Here is a 27,911-nt window from a genome sequence, read left to right as displayed (position 1 = left end):
TGCTAATAAGGTTAACTTCACAGGCATGTGCAGAACGACTGTGTGAGCTGGAGGCATGTCTGCAAGATTGCAGAGCGCTGTTGTTAGCTTGCACTAAAATTCATTCTGCACGCTACAGCGTTTGCGATGTAACTACCGTACATGTGGAACACCTTTACCAGACATGCTCATACGTCATAACAGAATCACCGCAAACACATGCAACATCTACTCTGAGCTGAAAACTCATTTAGCAGCACATCAGACTGATATCCAATATAGTTCACTTTATAAAATCTATATTGCCTGTATGATTCTGAGTAGTAGAAGTGAGTCCGCTCTTAGCATGTTAGGCTTTCTCTTGCTGTGAATTGTCTTCCAGATGTTGGCAAATAATCTGCAAAGAAATACAAATGTGATGATATATTATAGTGTACTGGATTATTCTGTCTACAGATAGAGTGCTAAACCATAGGTGGTTAATGGTGATAATTAACAAATGCATAATAGGATAATAATAGAATGTAATATGTTAAGATACTGACTGTAGGCACACTTTTGTTTTACTTCAGATTCAGTCTGTCATTTAATTTTCAGCTGTCAGCCTGAGTTTCCTTTCTCCTGGTTTTTAAATGTTAGCTCTTGCGTTACATCGTTATATTGAACATTATCATTATATTAACAAGATTAACAAGATGTGATGATACAAAAGCACAAATGTCACATTTATATGTCATGTTCCTTTCGATTATGTGACTCATTATGTTTGAGATTACATGATGATGATCACTGTGCTCTAAAAAACTTGTTCAAAAATGCTCATATTCTAGTTTTTCCTTCCCCGCAAACTAGACATCGGAGAGCCTTCAGCTCAAACACTTTCGTGATTTGTCTTTGAGTTTATTTACAGTTATTAGGGTTTGCTTGTTTCATCTTCCTTTTTTATTCTTCAAAAAAATAATTAGTTTAAGCATAGTTTTATTGTTAGCTACAGTATTAATATTGTCGTATTTTTATTATTTCAATGTGGATTCATTAGCAGAAAAATCTGATGAGCTAATTGATGATGCAGTGACATTTTTTAGGACAGTGGATTCATGATTATGGCTCAGTGGTTGTGGCCCCATGCCCCCCTTTAGACTCACCCCTGTTTTTCACAGAGCTTCGCTTTCTAACAATGAACTGCTACAAAGTTTGGTTTGCTTCATGTTGGCCTTTGTCGAACAGGTGGTTTGATTCAGCATTCCCACAAACTTCTTCCTAGAAAAAGTCTTAATGGTGATAAAATTAACAAGTGCTACAAATTTCTTTCACTTACTGTTAGGCTCACGGTCTCAGTAAAGGCTCCACCTCTTTAGTCTTCGTCGGACTCCGCCCCCATGTTAAACTACGTAGAAAGTGACCGCTGAGAGCTACGGAGTCGAGGATTAAATGAAGCACTGAAACAAAAAAATTTGCACCAAGACGTTTTTATAATCGAGTTATTTGATGCATCGTAGGAACCCTAAGCTATAATAATCGTGTAGAGAGCCACATAATCACACCAGGTGATATTTCACCAAGTTCTCGTTACCACACAGTTTTGTACTGTAATAACTCAATCCCACATCTCCCTGACATTGTTATTAGTGGATTTATTCTTTATCTGCTACTTAAAATATTCCCCAACAAATCATTATGTCCTTCTGTTTGAATAATATTTGCATATTCCTGCAAAGCCGGTCTGTGTTTTATGTTTCAAGCCTTAAAATATTAGTAAAATAGCCACACATCTATGAAAGGATCATTTTAGTTTCGCAGTCCTTTGGCGCCTATTCTTCACCTTTTTTTAGTGATAGGGTTGTGATCTTCTGAAACATTGCGTAAGCTGGTCTTTACATTGAGACACTGCAGTTAATTTCTCCCTGATCTCCTGCTTTCGAGAACCAGCACATACCGAGCTGTCAAGTCTCTCATAACAATGTGAGCGCAAAATTGATTTGTCCTCTTTCTCTCAGCAACTCTGGATGAGATCCAAGTGAAGGACTGAGCAAAGAGTCCTTCTGGGTTGTTTAAATTCGTCAAGTCATCGTCGATTCACCCTTTCCCGCAGCCCATTATCCGTCTGCTCCTACGCACTCACGCTGCCGCTACTTGAGGATAAAAAAACCCACCTGAGTGTGTGTGTGCGCGTGTGTGTCAGAAGGCAGGAAATGGTCATTAACTAATGCACGGTGGGGAAGCGTGTCCACTGTTGCTGGCCTAGCTGAGGTCGGAGGTCACTGACGCAAAAGCACACCAATCCCTTGCAGGGCCGACTCTGTCTCATCCATCTCTGTCAGAGTCTCAGCCAAGAACACACACACAGACACACACATGCACGCACCAATGCACAGAGACACATATGTAGGTTATCCTCAGGTCCATGTGTGAACATGCAGGCTCGCATGTCAGACGTGCGCACAAACACAAGCGAGTAAACATGCATGGCCTGCGATCTCACACACACAGTGAGCGCACACAAACAGATGGAGCATCCGCAAAGCATCTGGCATCACTTCCACGTGCGATTTCTTTGCGCTCTCATGGGAAACGATTGTGAAGCAGAATGACAGCAGCAAGTGTCATGACCCATTTCTATTTATTTCTTAGTGTAAGGGGATCTTCAGCTGTACACATTCATGAACCCAAAGATACTTGATGAACGTTCACGACTCACAATGAAGATATTGAGCTGGCTCTCAGGAACACGGAGGCCTGCGCTTACTCTGGAGCATGATAGCATTGCAGAGATCTTCGTTTAATGCCTTTATTAGCATCATTTAAAGCTTTTTTGCTGTTTACTCTGACTTTTATTGGTGACGTATAGCAAAGCAGTGCATAAAACAAATGCACAAAACAAATGCATAAAAATGTTCTGTCCAAACTGAAAGAGTCCAAGGTGCTCTCGTATTACGTGAACTCATCCTTGACCTTTTCTTTGTGCTTCTACTAAGGTGCCCTAGTTTATCCGCACAAAGACAGGCGACATTAAAGGAGCAAAGTACAAATTCGGTGTTCTATAGATTTCAGTGCTTCAGCTAAAAACACCATGACCTGATCTCACAGCGGAGACAGTGTGAAAACACAAGTATTATTAACCTGTGTGCACAGAAATATGGCAGAATTCTGCCTTATTGTGCCAAAACATGTAAGATGGTAAAGTAAGAAGTATATTCTTTGACATTGTCTTTAGACTTCAGTCTGATTGGATGATACCCAGAATCAAACCAGCGACATTAAAGCTAAACACATGTAAGTCAAAGAATACTGAATTGAAATCAATGGGGGAATGTGTAATAGCAAAGATGGTGGCATTAGAACTTTTAAGCGTTTTTATCACACTTTACTGGTGATTCTATAATTGTTTTTTTTAATAAACCAGTAACAACTGAGGTGTTACTAAGGCGACTAACGAGGGTAGTCTTTTTTTTTCAGATTTACAAAGTTTGACTTACAGCTACAAACTCAAATTATAAGTCAGCATCAACCTAATTTGCAGCTATAGTGTACTGGCTGTAGCTCAGGAGGTAGCTCAGGGAATTACTGATCGGAAGGTTGGTGGTTCGATCCCTGGCTTGAACCACCACCACAGGGTTAATATCCTTGGGCAAGATATTAAGCACTTCAAAGCATAGAAGATGGTGAATGCAGTATGTTGTATGAAGTGCTTTGAGTGCTCCACGAGACTAGAGTCCAATCAGTCCAGTTACCAAAACAAAGAATTTGATTGGATGGGGCACAGTTTTGTTAACCAACCAACACAGGATGCTAAAGCACAATAGTATTAGCAAGCTCTTAATATCACGTGTGACATAAAGAGATGCAAATGAAAAGTGAAAATAGGCCAAATAAAACCTTTTATTGCTGATGATTGATTAAAATTTGTGCTTTGTTTGGCATGAACCTTTCCTGTTTCTGAAGTTGGACATGCAAACATAATTCATATCGAATTAGATAATTTAGGGATGACCCCATGCTTGTCCTCGTTTTTGGGTTTCTCATGTTTCTGTGCATTTGTTAGTGTGTTATGTCCATCAGGTTTGGGATTGATGTGACTGTAAGATAAATTTCGGTATGATGTGGGAATTATTTTTTCATTGCTGTGAACAGATGATGCAGGTTAATCTCACAGTGTCTACAACAAAGATTTATACAAACAAGGAAAAGATTTTGTAATGCAGAAATGCACCAATATAACTGCAATCCTATTCCAGGTGGTTTTCGGACTCGAAGCGCCCCAGCTTTACACTTTTATCGGTGGGAGTTATAAACTTCAGAAATTTGGCCAATTTGTGTCTTTAGGGCTGTTTCTCGCACATTTTCATGCATGATATTTATTTCTTCCACTTGCGCGTTACTCTGAGTTATCGCATAATGTGGTTTAAGTGTCATCCAGAGAGCTCCTATAGACAGAAAATTGGCTTGGATTTGCCTCTAATGGGTCCAAAGGGAATATTCCTATTTATCTCCGTGTAGGTCAGCACTTACCAGGAAAGAGCAGAAATATAGCGTGGTGTTAAAAGGCTGAGAGATGTAAGGTGTTGTTAAAGGGAGCGAGGAGGAAGGAAGCAATAAAGTGAGGAGGACAGAAACACGTTGGGAAGGTTTTTCAGAGAAGAAATAGAGAGATGCTGGCGAAGAGAGAAAAAGTGTGTGGGTGGAAAGTTTGGTTCCCGGCCATTGACTCTTTTCAGTGTTACAACACCAGGGCCACTGGTGATTGATCTCTCCACTCGCCTCCCACCCTGCTCTCTCCCTCTGTGATGGCCCTCTGCTCCTTTTTCTCTTGCTGATTCACTTCTCTCGCTTTCATCCCCTCCTTCTGCAGATGTTTTCACGTAGTTTATCTCTATCCGTCGCCCTTCTTTTCTCCCTTGCTGTTTACCCTGATTCCTCATTCTTCACTGTCCTTCCTTCCTCCTCTGTTGTTCCACTTTGTATCATTAATTCTATTGTTCTCTCATTACTTGTACCTCCTCTCCTCTTCTTCCTTTTCATGTTGCTCTTCTTCGTGGTGCTCTTCCCTTCCTTTCTTTCTCCTCCTCATCGTTTTCCCCCCATTGATTCTTCTCATGCTTTCAAACTGCTCTGCCTTCTCATTTTCCTTCTCATTTTCCTTCCCAAGTCCATTGCGCACGTTTGCAGTGTTTCTCCACAACAGTCCGCCCATCAGTCATTGTCACCCTCTTCTCTCGCTCCTTTCCCACTTCTCTCCTTCCTAACTGCTTAATTTTCTCCCTCTTGTTTCCTTCCTTGTCCATTGCCTCCTTTTCTTCCTCGCCCTTGTCTCTTTGTCCTTCCTCCTTCCCCCTCAGGTGATATTGGGTCCTGGCCTGGGTGGGCACAGTCTTCCTCCTGATCGTTACTGTAATTAACATCAGTAAAGAAGGGTCCTGGGATACTGAAAACCTCTGCACTGGCTGACTCACATTGCTCTCTATCTCTGTGTTGTCTTCGATCAGGCCTCTGCAGTATTCTGCTACAACACAGGCATTTACAATAAAGACATAACATTGGAGGACTGGCTCATTTTAATCTTGCAGTTTTTATTTGATTTTATTCAAGAAATGTTGTATTGGTTTCACTATAAATAGCAAAAGTCATCAGTGTTGTGCAAGTTTCTGTAGCTCTAGTTTGGTTCATTAGTAGGTCTGGAGAAGAAAAAAGGATGTTTTTCAGGAAATCCTCCAACACAACCACTCATCTAACATCCAAACTGAGCCATTCAGTAAAATCCTGGATTTTACAATATTTAAGCACAGCAACCATTTTCTTAAATGAGACCAGTTATGCTCATTTGAGGCTATTATTTGTTATTCTTGGACTCTAGAGCAGTTTGGCCTGGTTAATAGTTGGTGTTAGGGTTCAAATATTGAGAGAGGAATCCATAAAAACCACAGATCCAGGCGTGTACAATTTAGACGGCATTTTAATGAATTACACATGTGTGAGTTCAACAACCCAATCAGTATTGAACTGCTTTACCATATTCAGACAACGGTTTTATAGGGTTAAGATAGTACAGCCCCCTTTTCTGTTGCTAGGCAGATTTAAACAAAGCATACGTCACTCCAAAACCACAATGACTCTTAACATAGTCTAAAACAGAACATCTTCTTCGGGTCAACGCCAGGTGCTTCCTGTCTCCATCCTGCCCAGGCTGTCGCTTATCTTCTGGGACATCTGGTCCACGTTCTGCACAAAATGTCACTCATGCACAACTTTGCAGTCATAAACTCTTACCTACTAAATGAGTCTATCTGTGTGTGCGTACACGTGCGGGGGCGCGTGCATGCTGTGTACTGCGTACGTGTCGGGACCTCTCTAACTATATGTGTCTGTATGTGTATGTCACGTCTGTCTGTGCGCAGAGTTTGCATCTGCTTTCTGAACCTTAGTTGACCTCAACTTAGGCAACCAGGCTAAGACCATCCTGTGTGTAATGATCTTAACTTCTATGTAAAATGTATAAAACAACTGTTTCCAACTACTTAAAGCTTAAATCAAAGATAAATGCATAATAAACACCCTACTCTTTGGCTTGCACTCACTCTGCTTTCGGTTTCACTTCTGCAAAAGCATGCCCTGCAGACGTGTTTCCTGTCAGCCTGCAACTCCGCCTGTCACCCACTGAAGACTATGTGTAAGAATATAAAAACATTCAAAAGCCTTTAAAATTATAAATTCAACTCCACAGTTTGAAGTGGTTCTTCTTGGACCTGTAATAAAGACTAATATAATACCCATATATTTGAACATCTGAATGCATCTGAATGCAACATCACTCTCAATCATGAAATCAATCATTGCTCCTGGTGTCCATGCTGGGTGGGATATAAGCACCAAATTAGTTAAATGAAATATTGAAAAGTAGAGTCAACAACGGAGGAACCAATCATAAAATACCTCAAATGACCTGCAACTGCCTACTTAAAACCCAAGCTGTTGGGCCTCATTTACACCTCATGAATATGGGACAGAACAGAAATAGCAGCGGCACTAAAACTAGATTTTCACACTTTAGTTTTAGAACCTGTAAACAGGACCTTGAGATCAGGTAATAAAACTGGAACCACCGTTTTAGTAGTTGGAGTGCTTTAATGCCCACTGCCAAGTTTTCACTTACTAATTAGAAACAATTTAAGTGCAGAACTTTTGAGCTTCTTGACTTTTGATTCGTGGGGTTATTGCCTGCTTTGCACACATGCTAATTAGCATTACCTTGCATTTACTATCTATAGCTATATTTATTCATTCACATTTGTCGGTGGCACATTTTTTATAATTTTGCCTCTGCATTGCATTGCAGTGGATTTAAGATGAATCAATGAGACATGCAGATATTTGTCTTCAATCCAAAAGGGATTAACAAACATGTTATATCTACAGCCAACATAGCTTACTAATTTTTGGAGGAGGCCACCTACTGAGGATATCTCAGTAGCAGTAGCAGATAATGGCCATTTAATCAACATTTTGAGCCTCAGATTAACCAAACATTGATCGTAGAATTGATCAGTCATGATTTTTAAGACACTGACAAATGACGCATGAATTTTACTCAGTGTAAGAGGCTTCCTGTTGGCAATATAATCAGTGGTGATTTCAAATGTCCACGTATGTAAAGCAATGTGATGTAGCAGTTTCGTTTGAATTCAGTTCCATTTTCTTTATAAAGCTCCAAATCATAAGAATAGTCACCTCAAAGTGCTTTATATTGTAAAGTAAAGACTCTACAATAATGCAGAGAACACACAAGCAATCAGACGACCCGCTAATGGCTCCAAAGGAACCTAGCAGGTACTTGGCGACAGTGGGAAGGAAAAACTCAGTTTTAACAGGAAGACCGCTCCGGCAGAATCAGGCTTAGGGACGGGAACTGCTGGGACTGGTTAGGGGTAAGGGGAGACAAAAAACTCATTATGGAAAAGAACCAGAGATGAATAATAACAATTACATGTAAAGTGTCATATAAACACTTACTAAGACTTACTGGTAATGTTGTATGTTTCAGTGCTGGGTATTTGGTAGCTTTATTTCTCTTTTCACTTCCGGAACATAACCTCTAAGTTCAGACGGTTTTCCTCTCTGCACCCACCTGGGCCCCTAACTTCTCTCTAACTTGTATGTTTGCCTTTCTTGTACTCCCCACATCTTTGTGCATATTTTGCAAACACACTTTGCGACAGTGCCGTCCCCCTTCCTCCTCCTTCATCTTTGCTCTTTTCTTGATTTATGCCCACCGTCTTTGTCCCACTCTTTCTCCTTTTCATCCCACTTTCTATCTTGTTCTTTATCCCCTTTCCTTATCTTCCTCTCCATATACTCTGCCTCACTCATTTTCTGAGACAGCTGCTTTTGTTTCTGTCTCGTCTCTCTCTCTCTCTCTCTGACTTAATCATTAGGCCATTCATTTAAGCTTTAAATCATTAAGCTTTAGAGTGCAGACTGAAAAAGTTCACCCATTGCTTTTCTAATTAATCCACAATGTCTCGCTCTCTCTGCCCTATAAATGTGTGTATTGTGTCTCTCACTGTTCAAGTAGTTTCTAGTTCCTGGTCCCCGTTTTTCTTGTTGTGTGCATTGGATCAATTTGTGCTTGTCCAGGTGTGGTTGCTTTGTCAATGTAGTGAATCATTTTTGTAATTACTGTAGAACACAGCCCAGCATTCATAGCCATTATATTCATATTGGAAAATCCTGGCGGGCACAATTTACACGCTGTCCCAGTGTTCAGTGTAACATATTTTCTCAAAATGATTCTTGCATACTAATAATTTGTTCAGAAGTACAAAAGCAAATGACTTTTGCTAAGGGTAGAGAGAGGTTTTAGTTCATAGTAAATATTGCGACATCTAAAATATTCTGTCCAGTCTGTCATTTGTGTTTTTAGAATCGAATATGACCCCAGAAGCAGCAGTTATTTCTCTAGTTCTTAAAAGCTCATACTTTATAGGAATCAATAGGACATACAGGAAAACAACTTACATATGATGTAATTAAACCATTTCACAGAATTGCATGCTATCATGTTTTGCTCATTATGTTTTGATTTGGCAAATAAGTAGATACAAACTGAACGCAGCATCAGTTTAAGCAGGCCATGACTCATGCTCAGCCACAACACCAACGGCTCATCTTATGTTGATGCTGGCTCACGTCAGCTGCTTGCTCAACCGACACCTACCGACACCTTCTAACATCAAAATGTTAAATCTCATATAGGATGCACTGTTTAACCTGCTGTAGATTGCATAAAGTTGGATCTGCAAGCTGCTTTGCAACCCGCTGATACCAAGATGCCTGTTCTGTACTGTGCTGGAGTCTCGCTGATGCTCTCCCTGCTTTACAATTTCCACAGATAGGATTAACAGACTTACTTTGGCTGTAGTGGTCCTGAGCAATGTTGGTCAAGTTACTTGAAAATAGTAATTAGTTACTAATTACTGATTACTTCTCCAGTAAAGTAATCCCAATACTTTACCGATGACTTATTTTCAAAAGTAATTAGTCACTTTATTACTTAGTTACCTTTTAAAAACATGATACACAACTTGAATATGTAATAAAGCAACAGACCTTTCAGACCAAATCTATTTTTTCTGCATAATCCATCATATAAAATTGAATCAAATGAAAAAAGTGTTAGCACGCAGAGTGCACAGTGGACGCTAATGTTTTTGTCACTTTTTACAGAATCAAACTCAAAGTAATGTCAGTACTTCCACGCTTTAAACGCTGCATGGTCGTACTCTCTCCCGCACTCCATATTATCCATTGTTGATCTGCACACGTCTGTTGCTGCCTCGGACATCAGACGCTCGTACGTCATCGTCATGAGACACTCCCACAAACAAAATCATGGTTTAGTAACGCAGTAACGCAGTGTGCTTACTTTACTTTTTTTGCAACAGTAATCCCTTACTTTACTGGTTACTTGAAAAAAGTAATCAGATTACAGTAACGCAGTACTTTTAACGCGTTACTGCCCATCTCTGGTTCTGAATAAAATGTGATTTATATGACACAGTTTTGCAGATTGTCTGTGAGGACAGTAGTGTGATCTTTCTGAAGCCAACGTGAGGAGTAGGAAAACTAGGAACTTCAGGATATACACGAGGGTACGCATGGGTCTAAACTGGTCATCCACGTATGCTCATGTCAGAAGAGAAAACACGTTCTTACAACATTTATAAATAGTGTGAAGTATTGCCCATAGCTTCTAGTATATTCTTCTAAAGCAGCTTCTCACGCTGTAGTTTGCTCAATTTGACTGTTGACTTTTTTTGCATCCGAAATGTAACGAGAAGACTATCTCACACATGAAAAAGTAAAATTTATGGCTTAATTGTTGCTTCACTCTCACTCCAAAAAGTACACGCATTACAGTTTCACACGCTAACCGTCTATCTTCATAGCACAGCTTCCAAAAGACACGCACCTAAAGTATAATAAGAGAACTGGCTCAATAATGAGCTAATAATGATGATAGCGGCCAGCTTTTCGAGCCAGCTGACATTCTGTTCTCCTCAGCTCTTTCTGCTGCTGTTTGTGTGGGGGCATTGATCTCTCCTCTGCAATACAGAGTCTGACACATCAGAATCAGATTTTCACACACACGTTAATTTAATCTTGCCTTCCTGAGCAGTTATTTTCCCTGCAGATTTACTGGGTACCCACTTCTTCTCCACTTCTCAGCTAGCCACTGTGCTTTCTTGTTTTTCTTTTCTCTTTTTCTTCTTCCTTTTAAAAGGTGTTATTTTTGTAATTTTAATTACAACCAACAGCATGTCTTAAGTGCGGGCCTGGTAAACTTTAAGCAGGATCACACTTTATCAGTTTTGTCAGTATTGATTTTCCTAAAAGCTGAAGTTGGACCGCAGTGGGAGAGAGAGAGAAAGAGAGAGAGATTGAAGGAGAAAGAGGGAGAAACAGTTTGCTTTGAAGGTATCCCGCCCCTTTCTCGCCCTCCATCCTATGAGGGATGAGGCTTCTGGCGGTTTGGAGATGATTGATGCTCCTTGTAAATATGGCCATTACCATATAGGCTCTCCCCACCTCTATCCCCATTATTCACTGTCAGCTGGGGCCACCGTGAACCCCTAATTTTATGCAATTTAGCAGCACGCTTAATGTGAATATGAAAACACGAGAACTCGTGTGGCACTTTCTCATCCTGAGTCCGAATGTTTTTCAGCTTTCTGGAGGACCATTAAAAAAAAGAAATAAAAAGGCTTTTATTGTGATTTGAAAAATCATACTCCACTTGTTCCTATTTCAATACAGGATGTGTTATTGCTTTTGCGGCTGCTGCCGAGCGTTTACCAATGGCTGCAATAAATGCTGGGAGATGAAATACTAGCAGTTGTAAAATCCATATGTCCATGGATTAATAGCATCAGGCTTTCATGCTAGTGGTGAGGAAGACAATATTAGAGTCAGTGGGGAGTTACAAGCTTATTATCTGAGGAGAAGCTGAGAAGTGTTTCGGGGACCAGTGTGCAGAAGCATGACGTGTTAAGTAGCGGTGACCAAGGACTGAATTACGGTACCCACAGAGCTGTACATGATGGAAGAGAGATAGGAGGAAGCAATCTTTGCACACTGGATGGGATAAACAGAGAAACTGATTTATGGCATGAAAGAACCGAACAAACCAAGTTTGCTGATGAAGATGTGAGATGCACGGCCCTGGCTGCAAGAGTGGGTTTGGTTCACTTGTCTTGGCAGGAAATTACAGGGGTGAAATGGAACTAGATAATATATTACGTATGTATCTCTTACTCCTTTACAAAGGTGCACTTAAAACAAAGGATGTGTGAGACATTTCTTTTCTCCTAATGCATGATTACGGAGGCAGGAAGTCTGTCCACAAACAACTCGTCAAATTTCTAACTTCATTTTTGTGTCTTGGTCTTGCTGCCCTATTTACAAAAACCCTGGAAAAGCCCCTGGTACTCTTGCCACTGCATGACACAATGGCAAGAGCAAGCGTGGACCGTAAAGACGACACTCTTTCACATGAACAGCATGCAGCTGTAAATTACTGCTGCTCTGCTGCTCAGCCTCGAGGAGTAATTACCTGAAAAATTCAACTGTTTTTTGTTTCCACCTGTCACGCGGCACAAAGAACAATCTGTCAGCCAGCTCACTGAGTTACAGTAGGTGTTTCAGAGGCAATGCGGCTATACAGTTGCACTTGGAGGCTATGGATAGAAACAGCCCTTACTTTTAATGCAGTTCATTTCCACCACTGAACTTTTAGTCACATCTTAATAAAAAGATGGAACTAAATTAAAAATATAAAGTTTTAAATGATTGGTAGTTAGTGGAAAAGATTCCCACACTTCCTGTCAGGATTTTAAGATTCAAGAGCATTATTGTCAATACAGTAGTATACACAGTATACAGTGTACCGAAATGCTGTTTCACCCTAAGCCCCCCATGGTGCATTTATAAATATATAAAAAATATATCTCCAAGAGATATAAAACTAGGAACTACAAATAAATAACGTGCTAAGTTTTGGTAAAATTAAGGAATAAAAAGGTACTAATTACTAACTATACAAATCTATACAATACTATAATGGTAACTATACAATATTAACTGTACGATAAACAGACATGACAGAGACAATACAAAGTGGAGTTATTGTCAGGATATTATTGACGAGACATGACAAAGACATGCAAAATGCAAAATGTGCAAATATATGATTTAGATGTGTGATCAGAACTATGTGACTGAGTGTGCAAATAAGCATGTTGTTAGTAATAGTCAAACACTGGTATTAATGTTTGACTAGAACTGCTATTTTTCGGTTGTTCGTACATACCACCGCTAACCTAAATACTGTCATTGTCCAGGTTTAGCTTGATAGGTGAAAAAATGACTCTGTAGGTTATTTGTGCAAGCAACTCATTATGAACCATGAAGTTTTATTCACTTAACAATAAAACTTAATGGTTCAGATTTTGTGCAAGACAGTAAAAAGATACAAAGGCATGTTATTAACGAAAGACAGGGATAATTTAATATTTTTTACCACTGAGTTCATCTAATAGAATGAAGGTTTTATATTTCGAGCAGGGTAAATGAATCCACTGTTGCATTCATAGCATAACATGACATAATGCGATGCAACAACACACATCACAAAGTTCATCCTTACATTAAAGCCTTGTGCAACATTAAGATGTAGGTTCGTCATAGATGGTTTTTAATGTGATGCATAAAGCTGCGGATTTTCTCACAGGGAAGGTTTTTCTTTTAATTGTTCCGAGAGTTAATGAACTACAATGACCATATTTCATAAGTGATGTTGCACATCTGTGCTCCCTGGAGTTTGACTGTGCCGCTGCTGACAGAGACTGAACAGAGAACGCGTAAGAAGACGACTCAACAAACAGATGGAAGTATAATCATCAGCTCTCGCCGCAGTGCCATCAGCTTCGAGAGCTTTGGCAGTCTTTAGTGTGCCTAAAGGAAAAGAAAAGAGTTACAGTGGAAGCATAAATGAAACATCAGTATCTTTAGTGTTTCCCAGTGAACTTACTACCTGTGGGGAACACATGAAAACACATTATGGTCCAATCATAGATATCTTTCTCTCTCTTTCTTCTTCACCATGTCTGCCTTGCTACATCTAACTCCTCTTCCTGCCTGCTCCTCTTCCTCTGAGTGACAGTCTGTCATTCAGCACTCTCTGCTGCCGATTAAGTGCTGTTCCCCCTCTTCTCACTGCTTCACTATTTAAAAACAGCAAAAGTAAGGATTTCCCTGCAGGCTAGGCATGCAGTTTTTGGGGCTGAGATGAGTGAAGATGGAGAAGAGCAAAGATGCAGGAAAAAAAGGAGCGCTCAAAGAAGAGAGAAGAAAAAGAGGGGAAAATTAGAAAGAAATCTCTGAATTGACCAGTGTAGATGGGACTCTTATGCTGTGAGGACACTTAAGATGGGAAAGACAGTCAAGGAGAGAGAAATATTTCTACTGTGTGTGTCTGATGTGTGTGTGATGACTGAAAGACAGACACGATCCTTGGCAGACCATCTCTGCTTCTTCAGCCAAGTCCGTTCTGTTGGAGGTGTCAAAACACACACACACACACACACACACACACACACACACACACACACACACACACACACACACACACACACACACACAAACTTTAAGAATTGCAGTGTGTAATGGCCATGAAAATAACACTAGCTACTGCCAGTTGTCATCTGACTCGAGGCATCGGGCAGCTGGAGGGTTCAGGGTGACTTTGATGGTTGAAATTCTTAATAAGTGAAATTAATCCCGCTCTTTATTAAGGTCACTCCATAATTGGCGTTGAATGTCTGTGGGATTACGAGCACAAATCCTTGTCTGTATAAACACACGCACATGCTCTTGCGCTGCAGGATATGATTCGCAAACTCTGTTATCTGTTGACTAATGCTGCGATTTTTCCGGGGATACATTCTGATGGGACAGTGTGACTGCTGTCCGCACAAGCACGAATTTGTTTTAGCTGTAAGAGGCTTTTCCACACTGCCAACAATAGAACTCCAAGGGAAACTCAGCAGAGTTGTAATTAAAACAAAAATAAGTAGATGTCAGTATGAGCTTTAAAAATGTCTCCTTCAGCTAAACCCAAGCTTGATTCAGTCTTTGCCCTCAACTCACAAGGAACCCAGTCCTGGACAAGTGGTAGCACTTACCGTAAGCAGGATTCCAAATGTTTTTGGCAAAGTGTTTGCTTACAGTCCTACAAAACCCAATAGTAGCCTAACAGGGATGTTGTTCTTAGGTCGAATGCTGATTGGTTAAAAAGCTGGCCTGAACGGGAAAGGAACTGATATTGGAGTTCACCACAAAGAGGCAAAAGGGTGAAAAGACAACAGTGGCTGCTGTGGATGATTTTCATTGATTTGAACACACTTCACTCTTTATAGGTTATAACTTTTCTCCGTGACTGGAGGAAGGACAAACAATGGCTCACGCAAGAGGAGCCCACACACCACTTGTTTTCATATTTCTGTGACCTGCGTGAAACATCTGCAGTCAGCTGTGCATAGGCTCTGTGAAGATGTCCTGGGGGACAAAAAAATTCTAAAAGACAGTCTGCATTACAAAGGAAATGAATAAAGGGACTATAAAGATGCTATAAAGTGTGTGTTTTTAGAGCTTTGCAGATGACTAAAAGCATTTTCACACCTGACTGGTTTGTTTGGACAGGTGAGATAGCTACCAATTGGAACCTGGTGAGAAACAACTGGACTGAGACTATATTTCCAAATGTCTTTTTGTTTACTGTGGTGCAGTCTAAAAGCAAAGAGAAAACCACGATGTTATGTGATAGCAGATGTGTGATTTTAGCATGGAAAGCACAGGAAGAGCAGCGTGATCCGCTGTGAGTCATGAGGGATGAGGCATCGAGGATGAAGGATTACATCAAGAAAGCTGCATTACTTAATAACTTTGTTTATAAAACATCAGTGGGAATATGATTTAAATCTTTATATCTTTCCTTTGGTCTGGGTTAAATGAAGCACACTGCACCAATGAGGACATGAAAGTTGTGATGTAAGCTTGTTTTTTTTGTCCTAGCTTGATGGGAGCTCTGCTGAGAGACAGGAAATGAGGGAGAAAGTTGAGGACTGACATGAAAATGCTCTCATAAACAGACAAAAAGAAACATTTTTAATAAAAAACTAAACTCTTTATAATCATAGCCCCAGGATTATCCATTTTTCTCTTTTGACGTCAGAGGATTATTTCAGAGAACTGAAGTTACGTCTTTATTAGCTGACTTGTCTGTCTCATTTACTGTGCTCATTTCCACTTCTGTGTTTTCTTCTTGTGAGTCTTTGTGCAGACCCTCAGTTCACTCCTTGTCTGAAACAACTTTATGTGATCTTCTCTGCTGGCTGAACTGTAGGTTGTGGGACTGCGGTCGAAATGACCACGTTAGGGACACCCACCCCTCCTCGCTGACGTCACACAGATCCAAAAGTAGAAGAAACTTCCTGAAGCATGAGCTTTTGAATCATTGAGAGTACTTGTACATAGACTGACCTCATTATTTGAAACTATCTATATTTAATATGAGCATGCAGCGCTATAGCAGTATATTTATGACAGAAACTAGGTCCCCTTTAATAACTTTACAGCCACTTGCTGATTAATCAGCTGCTTGGCTATCAGCTGAGTGTAATCTTAAAATTCCCTCAGGCATGCAGTGCAGCCATTATAAGCGCGTGATACATTCCTCCTTCGACTCTTAACTCGATCCAAGACGAAGTGTTTCAGAAACTAAATGTGTGATTGCTGAAACTGTTTCTTCAGTATCTCTTCAGGGTGAATCTTCGAACTGCAAACAAAATGTATTTATTATTGTGCTATCTACTGTACAATATAAAGCGCCTTGAGGCGACTTTTGTTGTGATTTGGCGCTATATAAATAAAATTGAATTGAATTGAAAAACAAATTCAGCTTCAGTGACTTCAATTTTATTTTAAAGACAAAATGCAAACCATGATTTCTAAATATTATAAAAAATGTGTCTGTATTTAGTTTAACATTGTTGGTAATGTTCACCTTTTTCTGCAGCATCACTCTGGATCTGTTTCTAAGTGTGTGTGTGTGTGTGTTTGTGCGCATTTAAACTCTCGGTTTAACTAACATCCTGCCTGAGGTATGACTCAAGGCAATTTCTCCTCATTTTAGCTCAAGCGATGCTCTACGTGTGTGTGAATACAGTATCTGTGCTCTGCACATGCATCAGCACTTCCTATGTTTTGAAACACGGCATCATCACCAAATAGCCACACGGAGGCAGAGTCACGCAAAAGGTCAACGTCAGCCTCCCACCTGGTGCCCGTTTGTCGCCGGGCTCTGCCCTTCCCTGTAGCAGATGTGTTAAGCAGCACATGGCCTGGTGTGTGAGCTGAAGCTTAATTTGGGATTAACACTCAGGATATTACAGATTACCTCACTCTGCGTTTGACCTTCTGTGTTTAGTCAGCCAGCGTTGGATGGATGAGCTCTTATCTTTTAGTAGTTACAGCGACTCAATCTCGCCGCTGAGGCCGGAGCCTCTAATGAAAAGCTTCCAAACATGTCGTGTCACGCTGTCGGCATGAAAGGAAGGATTACACATCACAAGTCTTTTGACTAATTCACAGATATAGAGGGGGTTGAACATTTAAGAAGTAATCAGCTTCAATTCATAGATTTCCTGAAAGATGTTTGAGTCACAAAGCAAACAAATAATTTCAATCGCACACTGCATCGGTTTTGATCGCAGATGTACTACAAGTGTCAAAATGCTCCAAGTGTTAGAGGATGTATCTAAGTCACTTGTGTCGATATGACGCTTTCCTGGTTTTTTTTTAGGAATCCATTAGCGTTGGACCAAAAAGATTGTGCCTCTTTTCTTTATTCAGCTCTTACTTCAGAATGCTTCAGTGCTCTGTAACTGCAAACAGTAGTTATGACAGGCTGAAATATAAAAAAACAGACTTTTTTTGATTAGTGAGGTTTGTTTGTGTTACGTCATTGTTTCCCATGTGCTTCAAGGGATGATTTAAATTTGAATCTCTCTGTTTCTATCATTCTCTCCCTTTACACACACACACACACACACACACACACACACACACACACACACACACACACACACACACACACACCCTGCTGTCAACTGAGGGCCAACTGCCAGCTGCCCCCATACTTCTCTGTCCTCATCTATATTTGATGCACCTCATTAAAAGTTGATTGTGGAAACACTTCAGCATTCCGACATTCCTTTTGATCCACTATTTAGTCTCCCTCAGCACTTCGGACCGAAAAAGTCCCCTCAGTCATGCGTGAGTCAGTTAAAGGCAGGAAACAGAGCGCATGAGGAGAGATGAAGACATGCCAACTTATCTGTAGTGCGACAGCTGGTCCAATACAGCTCGTAGCTGAGAGCAGGCTAAACAAATGTAGGGAGATTGTTCCTTGCCGACTGTCAGTCATGTTGCAAAAACCAGTGAATTTAAATTTCCAAAGCAATTAATGCTCAGAAGACGGAGAGGAAACACAGATGTGGAATTTTTGGATGGATCTAGTAACTTGTGTTAGTATTTAGCCATCTAATCCTACCCTGCACTTTGGGAGGGCAGCACCAACCACTGCTAGCAAACAGTGCTTTCCAATATCGAACTAAAACAAATACCTTTGAGAGTTAAAGTAAATTGAATGGTAAGTAAAGTGCACACATATCCACTGATTAATCAACAGACCAACAGCATACCAGGTGACATTTAACTTAATATGTGGCTCTGTGGGGATTAACTTGCTAGGAGCCAGTTTTGAGTGGCCACCCAAGGATCCACAGTTTCTAGTCTAACCAACAAGAACAGTGTTTCGGGCTGATATACCACAAAGGCTTTACCTCAGTGAAATTTACTACACGTCTAAAACAAATCTTTTGACAAAAATACTAATAAAAAATAAAAAATCCTGCTCTCATAGATATATTTTCCTTTAGTATCCCTCAAACAGCTGACCTCTCTTTAAGTTCTAACACTTTTCTACGCGTGTTAGAAGTGGTCACCTTTTGAAGTGACGTGCTGCTGCGAGGCCTCGCGTGCACGAATGCGAAAACGCACACGCAATAAAGCATCTTGAACAGCTTGCCTCCCTCGCTTGAGCCTCTCTGTGAAAGATGCATGTTTTTACCCAACGCCGAGGTCCCATCAATCGTGTTGAAGGCCACAGTCACACACGCATATACGAGTACACACACTTCACTGTTTGACTGTTTCGCTGGGTAAATATTAAGACCTGCCTCTTAGGTAGCTGTGTGCATTAATATATGTCACCTGATGAGAGTGTATGTGTGTTGTCGGACGTTAACGTGTTTCACATTGTGTTTGCTCTGCAGAGCCTCAGCTGAAGGGCATTGTCACGCGGCTCTACTGCAGACACGGCTTCTACCTCCAGATGCTGCCGGATGGCACCATGGAAGGCACAAAGGACGAAAGCAGCTCCTTCTGTAAGTAAAGGAGGACAGACTCTTAGATATTGTTGCTGTACAAGGGTTCTATTTAATGCCTGAGTCAGTACATGCACCTCTAGGAGTTTCCCCTGCTTCCATGCCAAAGTGTGTTTAAAAGGGATCTTCGTGGTAAGACAGATTAACATCCTGAGAGCACACAGAGGCACGACAACCCTGCCATGCTTTCTGGTTTGATTTGCACCAAGATCGATCAGGCTGAAAATGCATGCACACTTGGCGAGGTGGACTAGGGGAACGGCAGCCAAATGGGATTCATTCTCATTGCATAATATATCACCGAAGATCTCTGGCACTGATTAAGCTCTTCAAAGACATGCTTTTAATTGTTTTGCTTACAGTCATTCTGACCTTCAAGTTGTAAGCCTTATGTGCCCATGAATAACTCATCTGTGAGTATACACACTGCACTGTGCATGTTGTGCTCTCAGTGTCAGGCACAACACCCTGAATTATGTAGGTATATGTGAGAGTGCAAATTTCCAACAAAGTTCAATGAAACATTAAAGGGTCTTTAATCTGCTGGGTCCATGTGCTGTTGGAAGAATCCGTAGCAGGAAATCTCAGCTAATATTCTGGTGTTTTGTCACTAGTAAGTAGATGTCATGTGACGTCTCCTAAATGTTCTATCCAGGCAGTTCAATCACCACACAGACTTGATGTCACAGTGGTCACAGCTGTTCGTTGGAACAACGTGTCAATGCTGCCGCCATATCGCTCAAGGGGAGACAGGCTTTCTAATGCATGCGCATCTGCCGAGGCTGATGTCTTTACACAATTAAAAATCCTCATTAATCACTGACTTTTCAAGTAGCTTTCAAGATGATTTTTTTGTTGTAAAAATGCTTTTTAGCAACAACTCCTATAGTCATGTTTATTTCCTATTAAATGGTGACAAATTGTGTAGCCTGGCTAAATTAACCAGCCCAGAACACAGATTATCTTTGGGGTTCTTTTAAACTGAATGATAAAGTAAGCGCTCAGAAGAAAATAAAAAAGGTTGTAAAAATAAAGAAATAAAATTGTTACAGACAGTTCTTATCCAGTAACAGCTTTGTGCACTGGTAACCTACTGCTACTGCAGGTTATTTCCCCAACTTTATCAGCGTCTGGAACTCAAGGATGTCTAGCGTCAATTTGTGACTGATATAAACCCATACAGAAATATAACAAACTTAGCAGTGCAAAAATAACTGTAGTGGCTTCTCCTGCTAAGATACAGAGCCAAGATTAAACAGTTAAGCAGGTACATTTTCTCTCTTACCCACAGAGATATTATAATACGAGTGTGAACTCAAATACATACAGTGCATTAATCCAGCAGAAAACGGAATACAGATCCCTCTGAGATGAACGGTGAAGTTGGTTGCAGCAACTAACTGTTCCACACTTTGCATTTAAAACAGACCACGCAGCGAAAAACGGCATTGCACACCGACATAACACCAATGCAAGCTAGCACTTCTGTGAATGTCTCCGTAGATCCCCATCATCCCTTGGTACCCCCCCAAAAAACAGCGCCCTCCAGTGGCATGTCCCATAATATTGACCTTCAACCTGGCTACACTTGTAAGGAAAATACATTTGTTGGTTGAAAGATGTGGGTTGCACCTATTAAAAACTTGCCAAATCTTCTCTGCCAATGCCAAACAGCTTATTCTGCTACTGCCTCGTCTTTGGTGTCGTTCAGTTGATTGGATGGTTGAAGTATGAAGAAACAAGACATTCTGACAATTTTACAATTTATTCCTTTAAAAAAATAGGGGCCCTTCTGTATCATGTGGAAGAACCATGCAAAGCCACAACAGCCTGGTAGTCCTACCATAGGTAGTTGAAAAACATCCCCTCCGAAAACACAATTTTACATTATCTGAGGTAGTGCTGTGCTTCTGGTGATTTTCGTTGGTAAGTTAGCCATTGTTTGTTTCTGTCTTTCAGGTCTGACTTTTCTCAGCTTCAATCATGGTTTTTAAGAGAAACTTAACACCCTTTAAGGCACAAATACTGTAACTGAATTATCCTGTTAAATTAACATGCTCGATCTATGGAAAGGACATTTCCTATCTAACTCTAATGTTATAGTTTTATTGTTAGCCATAGCTGCTAACCGCTACCCAATGATAACTTAATAGATGGCTAATGTGGCTACTGGATAACTGCTAACAGTTAAAAGTCTAACAGTAATGTCTTTGCTGGCTGGGTTAATGATTTTGATAACTGTTTAATGCTTCAGTGTGGTGAAATGGGAGATTCTCTGACCTCTCGAAATTCCTCATGAAACAACGTTCAGTATTGTGAACATTGACTATTGTTGATGTGTTCAGCTGCTAGCGAGGGGCTGCCTGCAGATGCTGTGTAAAGCTGTGTGTCAACTGAGGATGTTAAGACTACCTAACCTCATATAAATTTTTAGTATAAATATCTGAGAATCATTTTTTTTCACAACCCCGCTGTGCAAATTATTTAAATCTGAACCCGAAGCCGTCACTTTAATACTATTTTGTGAAGTATGCCTACATTCAATTTCTAACTAGAGTATTTCAAAACTACTTAATGGTATCAAATAACCCCTCTGAAGATTTTATTGAGGACCTACAGTTCTTAACAGTCACACAAAAACCTGCTGCCCTTCTTTGGTTGCTGAGTTTGTGATTGTGCACACACACCTAACCCTGCGAGGGGCATCACCTACAACATTAATGACTCAAAACATCATATCCCATGATTCCCTAGAGTCTCTGGATGGACTCCAACCTTTCCAAAGAGATCAATATTATATTACAGGAAATCCCTGATGTGGCAACACAGCAGCTTTTTTCTGTCAAAACACCAGTTTGGGTGGAAAATATGAGCTTAGCACAATTTGGGATTTACAATCTACACAGGGAGGGGAGAAAATCACACGTTGACACTCAGCTGTGGTTCCCCTGTACAAAGATTATATTTCAGCATTCTATTAAGACGTCAGAATACTTGTGACAGCAGGATTGTTACTGGGTTGGAATAACCTGGATCTAACCTTGAGGTGTTCGTTGTGAGGTTTTCCCCTGGCATTTGTCCTGGAGACTAACTTATGTAACTTGGCAGGATGATATTTGCTGATGGGAAACATAGAGTATAAAGTGTTTATTTAGTGAAATAAACGATGAGTGAAATATTTCAAGACAACTCTCCAGAAGACTGATTCTCCAGATTCCCACATAACAATCCCCGGGACTGTTATCCCTGAAAGCTGGTTCGGCACCGAGGTTATGAATCCTCTAGCCCAAGCAGCTTGGTTAAACACCTCCATAAAGTGATTAGATCTGCGCTCACCTCTCCCTCTTATGTAACTGCACACCTACGCTGAGGCAAATGTCGGCTGAACATTCTGTCTGAAGTGATCACATAATACCGCTGGGCACATCTGAAGGCGAACAGGGCTCATGCCCAGACAGATGTAAAGACGAGCATTGTGTAACAGCACCCCTAGCGTGCAGTGGCATTAAACTTCAGTCAGCGGAGGTCAGACCGCAACTTGTTTGCAGGGGTTAATTTTATAACAACACTAATTCCATCAATGCCAGTATCTGGTGCATGGCTTTCCTGAGCTGTTACATTTTCAAAGGTGGCATGTGATAAGCTCTGCAAAGCCCAAACTGTGCACTTTCAGATTATTTATTAATTCAAGCAAACAGTCTTCTAGAGATTGACATCAGTGAAATAGAGTATCAATCAGAGACACAATCATCCACCTGGCTGCACAGAACATTGAATGAGCAGAAATTGCTGTGTGAGCATGAACTCTTATAAACTGTATTAGTGTGTGTGCATGAGAATGTGTGGAAATTCAGACCATAAAATGCAAAGTGACCGAGAAACAGACACCTTTTGCTTTAACTCATTTTCACTTGCGTCTAGAATTCGGCTTTTTTTTTTTTTGGGCACTGTTATTGTTCAGTGGAGTTGTATGACTTTCCTGATCTTGCTGTTATCAGGTTCAAGATTTATTATTGTCATATACAGGTAACTCACTAATCACTACGGACAATTACAATTTTTAGACTCAGAGCCCCCTCAATATTGTAAAGAAGCAAATGTTGCACATTAAGTAACACTATATAAAGAATAAAAACACAGAGGTAGAATAACTAGAGGTTACTAAAAATACCTTAGCAGCTTTAGTGCAGAGATAATGGTCTGTACATATACAGTGTGTATAATGATTGCATAAAATATCATCTGCAAACTTTTGTATGTGAACTGTTGTGTTCAAACTCTCCGTTATTTCAACAATTCAGAAGCCTGAAGGCATGTGGTTAGAAACTGTCACTGAATCTGCTGCTGTGGGTCTGGATGCTTCTGTACTGCCTGCCCAGTGGCAGGTGTGTGAATAGTGTGTGGCTGGGATCAAAGATGATCCGCTGAGCCTTCCTCCTACTGTGTGTAGAGGTCCTGGTTGGCTGGCAGTTCAGACCTGTGTAGAGTCACGATACAGCCAGAGAGAATACTCTTGATGTCGCATTAATAGAATCTCCTCAAACCTCCTCAGCGGCCTCAGAAGGAAGAGTTGTTGTCTTACTGCTTTTGTGACCAGCTCAGATCCTCACTGACTTATTCTCTCCACCTCTGAAGAGAGTAACCAAGCAGTGTAACCTGCTTGGTTACACACTGAGCCCAAAAGCCATTCTATTCTACCAACTCTGTTCAGTCTGTCCATTGTTACTTTCTCTCTTGGTGCTGCTAAAAATGAAGTAGCTGTGACACTGGGGCTTTCTGTGTGCTTGGCCTTCTCAGATCCTTTCAGTCTGTTCTCACTCCTGTAGTATCAAATGCTATAGATGGTAGAAGCTGTCAGAATCACAGAGGTACACAGAAGGCATCCTTTAGTGTCAGTTCCATGAACCACTGCCTGTGGCAAGAGTAAGATAAATCTCAGCGTCCCAACTTGACACATACATTTAAAAACAGCTGATATTATTTTTTGTTTAGGAAAATTCCCAATAGTTAACTGAAAACTAGGAATGGCATATGAGGAACTAACTTTCAGAATAAAACATGAAGTAAACTCAAAGGACAATCCCCCCGTAGCAGGAGGAGGAAGAGGAAGGAAATAGGTATTATTCCCAGTCTTTTTACTTTACATCTATCAACATATACCCTTTATCCCAAACTCTACACAGGTTACAGGTGATCTATCTTAAGAAGTTAATGTATTTGGACTTTGCAAATAGACTAATCACTGCCTAACATTTAAAGAAAAAAAAAAATCCTTATTGATCATGGGGCCAAAAGCAAACCTTAACCCAGGTTTAGGGGCAAGATTAGGGTCAATTGTTGGATGTTAAAGTCTTTGTAATTTTGTAATTTTCTTATATCTGAAACAGATCAACCTTTATATGTAACAATAGCCAGCTTCTACCACTCATCAGCTTCAGATTCAGCAGTGATTATGCACCCCACTGAAGTGTATAACACAAAAGTGTGTAACACCAAAAAAAGGCCAAATCAGCAGCAAATGGGATAAATCATTAAGGGAGGAACAGGGAAGTTCATATCTGAGGTGCTGGCCCATGCAGCCAGCTGTGATACTCATCGGCTGATCTCCAGGATGAAACTTTCGCCTGTGACCTGCTGCAGTGAACGACCTCCAAGGGGCAGGAGGGAGCCCGGCCCATTGGCTCCCTCTTGTCACCTCTCTACCTGGGATACCAGGCTTTACAGCAGCTACCTTAACCTTCTGTTTCTCCCGGACCCAAATGTGTCAGGAAGGCAGGACACTGAAAGGAAAGCCAAATGGAGGGAAAGAAAAAGCTGGGAAGAGGTACAGAAGCCCTGAGGGGATGTAATAGAACAAAAAGTGACAAGAGTGGCTTTTGTATGGCCTTGGAATACTTTTATCACTTTTTTAAAGCAAGCGGCTTCAGGGATTTCTTAACTAGGTGACAAAGGAAGCTGTCACCAAAGCACACTATATTTTTGCAAGTGAGAGAGGGGTGGAAACAAAGAATAAGAGGATCACAGAGGGAAGACGGGCCAGAGCAAACTGAGCCAGTGAGACAAGATGGGCTGGCAGAGGAAGAGAGCGAGTGAGACGGAAGGAGGGGGGAGACGTGAGGATGACGGAGAAAAAGGCAGAGGGACAGGAGGGAGTGATGGGGAGCACGAGGAGCAGCTGGCATACAGCTGATGGCTCCTCAATCACTGTGTCTCCCCCCTTTGGTGGGAGGTCAGAGGAGCTGCCCCCCTCTGCTCCTCCTCTCCTCTCTCCTTGCCTGTTCTTGGCTCTTCCAGGCTGTTATATAATAAAGCTGGGAGAGGAAAGAGGGGAGGAAAGAGAAGCAAGTTTAAGAATTACTTAATGAATACTGTGTGTTGCTCTGGCATGTCTTAGCCACTTTAATAAAAATCAATTACGCTTCATAGTAGGTTGAAAATTTGTTTAAGTGCAACGCAGATTCTTGAGTTTTTAAACTTTCTGTTCATTTGAACATAAAAGTTCATGGAGACTCTGAATTTAGTTTACCCTCTGGGGTCCAGGGTATAACTGGCCGTTTTTGACTACTTTTGATTTTACCTCTATATTTCACCTTTAAAAACTGTTTATCTTGCCTTGTTTGGTATCATTATTTTCAGCACAACCACAAATATCTGAAATTTGAGTTATTTTTTCATTTTGGTATACTATATTAGCACAGTTGATCTAAATCCAGACAAAAAATTCAAAATCCGAGTAGAAAAAAGTTATATTTTTTACTGTAAAACCCACAAACATGTTTAACGAATCATTTTCATAACTTGAAATGCAAATAGAAATTGTACATTTCTAAAAATTATGCACAAGTTTTGCAAACAACAAAGTTATATGGTACTATTTACCTAAAAATGCAGCCAAGGCCTCAGGCGTTTTTTATATAACCATTTAAATCTATTTACAGAACAATCAGGTGTGCTGCATCAAATAAGAAGGCACACAAATTATTTGTGCCAGTCCAAAAAGATAGTTTGTGTTCAGTATAAGACAGAGGAGAACACCAAAGGCCTAAACCCTGCAGGTCTGACAGCAGGAGATGCATCAGTCCAGTTTTCCATGCGGAGACAGCGTTTACACTGGAATCTGCCTTTGGTGGCTTTTTTGGAGCAAATGTGACATTCAGCAGTATAACTGACACACAATACAGAACAATAACTACACAACACACTAACTATAGCCTCCAAACACACTAAATGTCACTAATGTCTCACATATGAAAACTCGCTCTCTCTCTCTTTCTTTCGCTCGCCCGCTTTCCGTCGCGGGTGTCACTCCTAAAACTTCCCCTTCTCCCTAAACAACCAAATGTCACATGTTGCCATACGATTTTTTTGATTGGCTGACATGGTAAACTCTAACACCAATAGGGAAGGGCTGTTTTTTCTTTTTCTTTTTTCACTCGCAAGCGGAGAGTGTTTGCTAGCGCTGTCTGTAGAAAACGCCGTTTTTACTGTTCTTCCCGCTGTAAACACCACTGTTTTGTTCAGAAAAAAACATTGCGTGTATTTTTTTATCATAACTCTGGTTTTATGTGGCCCATCGACACAATTCAGAAACTGATATATAGTTTGAAGTCCGCACTTTCGACCCAAGTTGAAATGGAGACTCCGAGTCGCTGCATCTTGTAGCTGTGTCGTCTTAAATTGGTCATCTGATTTTGACGCGCCGGCGCGTCCGTCGACCCCGATCAAAGAAGGAGTTGTAAAGAGATGGGAAATAATTCTACATCTAGTAGGGCTGCCACAATTAGTCAAGTAGTCACGATTCGTCGATGACTTAATTAATAGCCGACGCGTCGTTTGAAGCTCTGTAAGATCCTGAAAGACACAGGAATAAGTAGAAGGATTTAAGAGTGTAATAACGGACTGAAACAGAAGATGGCAGCTGCCATTAAACGCCAAAGAAGAAGAAGGAGCAGTCTCCGGTATCATAGCTATCCCAGAATTCATAGCGCAACTCAGCCAATTCCAGTTTCAAACAATGGCGGCAGCTACTTACTTTTAATATTACTCTTTCTGGGTCTTTTAAGTTATTTTCAGGTGAGAATGTAGCTGTGTAAACTTCAAATATCTGCTCGATCTATCAAAACATCACATATTTGTAAAAGTGCTCTGACGTTTTTGGAGACGTCTGTTACCCACCACCTTGATAGCTGACCGGGAGGTCAAGGTTCACCAGAGCCGGCGAGAACACCGAACCTCCGGCACATCTTTTTCAGACCCCCCGCAGTCTTTCGCTACTCAGGTTAAACATGATATATAATTCACTTAGATAACTTAAAAATGTTATTGTTTGGCTTTTTTCAGTGTTTTATTTGTTCCTGACCAACTGAAAGTCCCATCAAAGGAGCAAAGAATGCTGGTAACTGACATGTGTCTGTGCTGGAAATGTCAGATGGTTACCAATTCGCCCAAAGATGCTAAGGACTAAATCCAAATCAAGGGGTGATGAATAAATCGCTTTCTACGTAAACAGTGTTTAGTTATTGATAAAATTGTAACTTGAATAATGTGCCTCTTCAAGAATTTGCAGTTGAGTGGTTTGACTGTACTGCTGCCAAACAACTGTGGCTACATTTAAGTTACATTGTGTTTTTATAAATGGCCTCGGTCCATTTCAAAAGTGTGTCAAAAGGTCACGTGTACCTGATATCAGTACTGGTACAAAATATGAGACAGTTGACAGAGCAAAGGAAGATTTAAAATACCCTAAAAGAAAGAAGGGAGAGAATAAATTCTGTGGATAGGTCATGAAGGATTGATCTTGATTTCTTTCGGAGGACGAAGAAAGCAAAAATCCCAGAAGGAGACAGTTTGATGGACGCAGAGAAAATGGAAGAAAAA

The 27,911-nt window shown here is 40.7% G+C and overlaps 1 protein-coding gene across 1 annotated transcript in view; it reads left to right on the top strand.

Moving 5' to 3' along the window:
* Positions 1-27,911, top strand: part of fgf11a (fibroblast growth factor 11a) — a 95,089-nt gene that overhangs the window by 28,760 nt on the left and 38,418 nt on the right. The window contains exon 2 of the mRNA XM_031735019.2: positions 18,924-19,034. Coding sequence (XP_031590879.1) covers positions 18,924-19,034 — 111 coding nt within the window. The remainder of the gene's footprint in view (positions 1-18,923; positions 19,035-27,911) is intronic.

Source organism: Oreochromis aureus, linkage group 3 (assembly GCF_013358895.1).
Source record: "Oreochromis aureus strain Israel breed Guangdong linkage group 3, ZZ_aureus, whole genome shotgun sequence".
In the NCBI taxonomy this organism is placed as follows: domain Eukaryota; kingdom Metazoa; phylum Chordata; class Actinopteri; order Cichliformes; family Cichlidae; genus Oreochromis; species Oreochromis aureus.
Note: the sequence above shows the minus strand (reverse complement) of the source record. Positions and strands in the feature narration are given on the sequence as shown.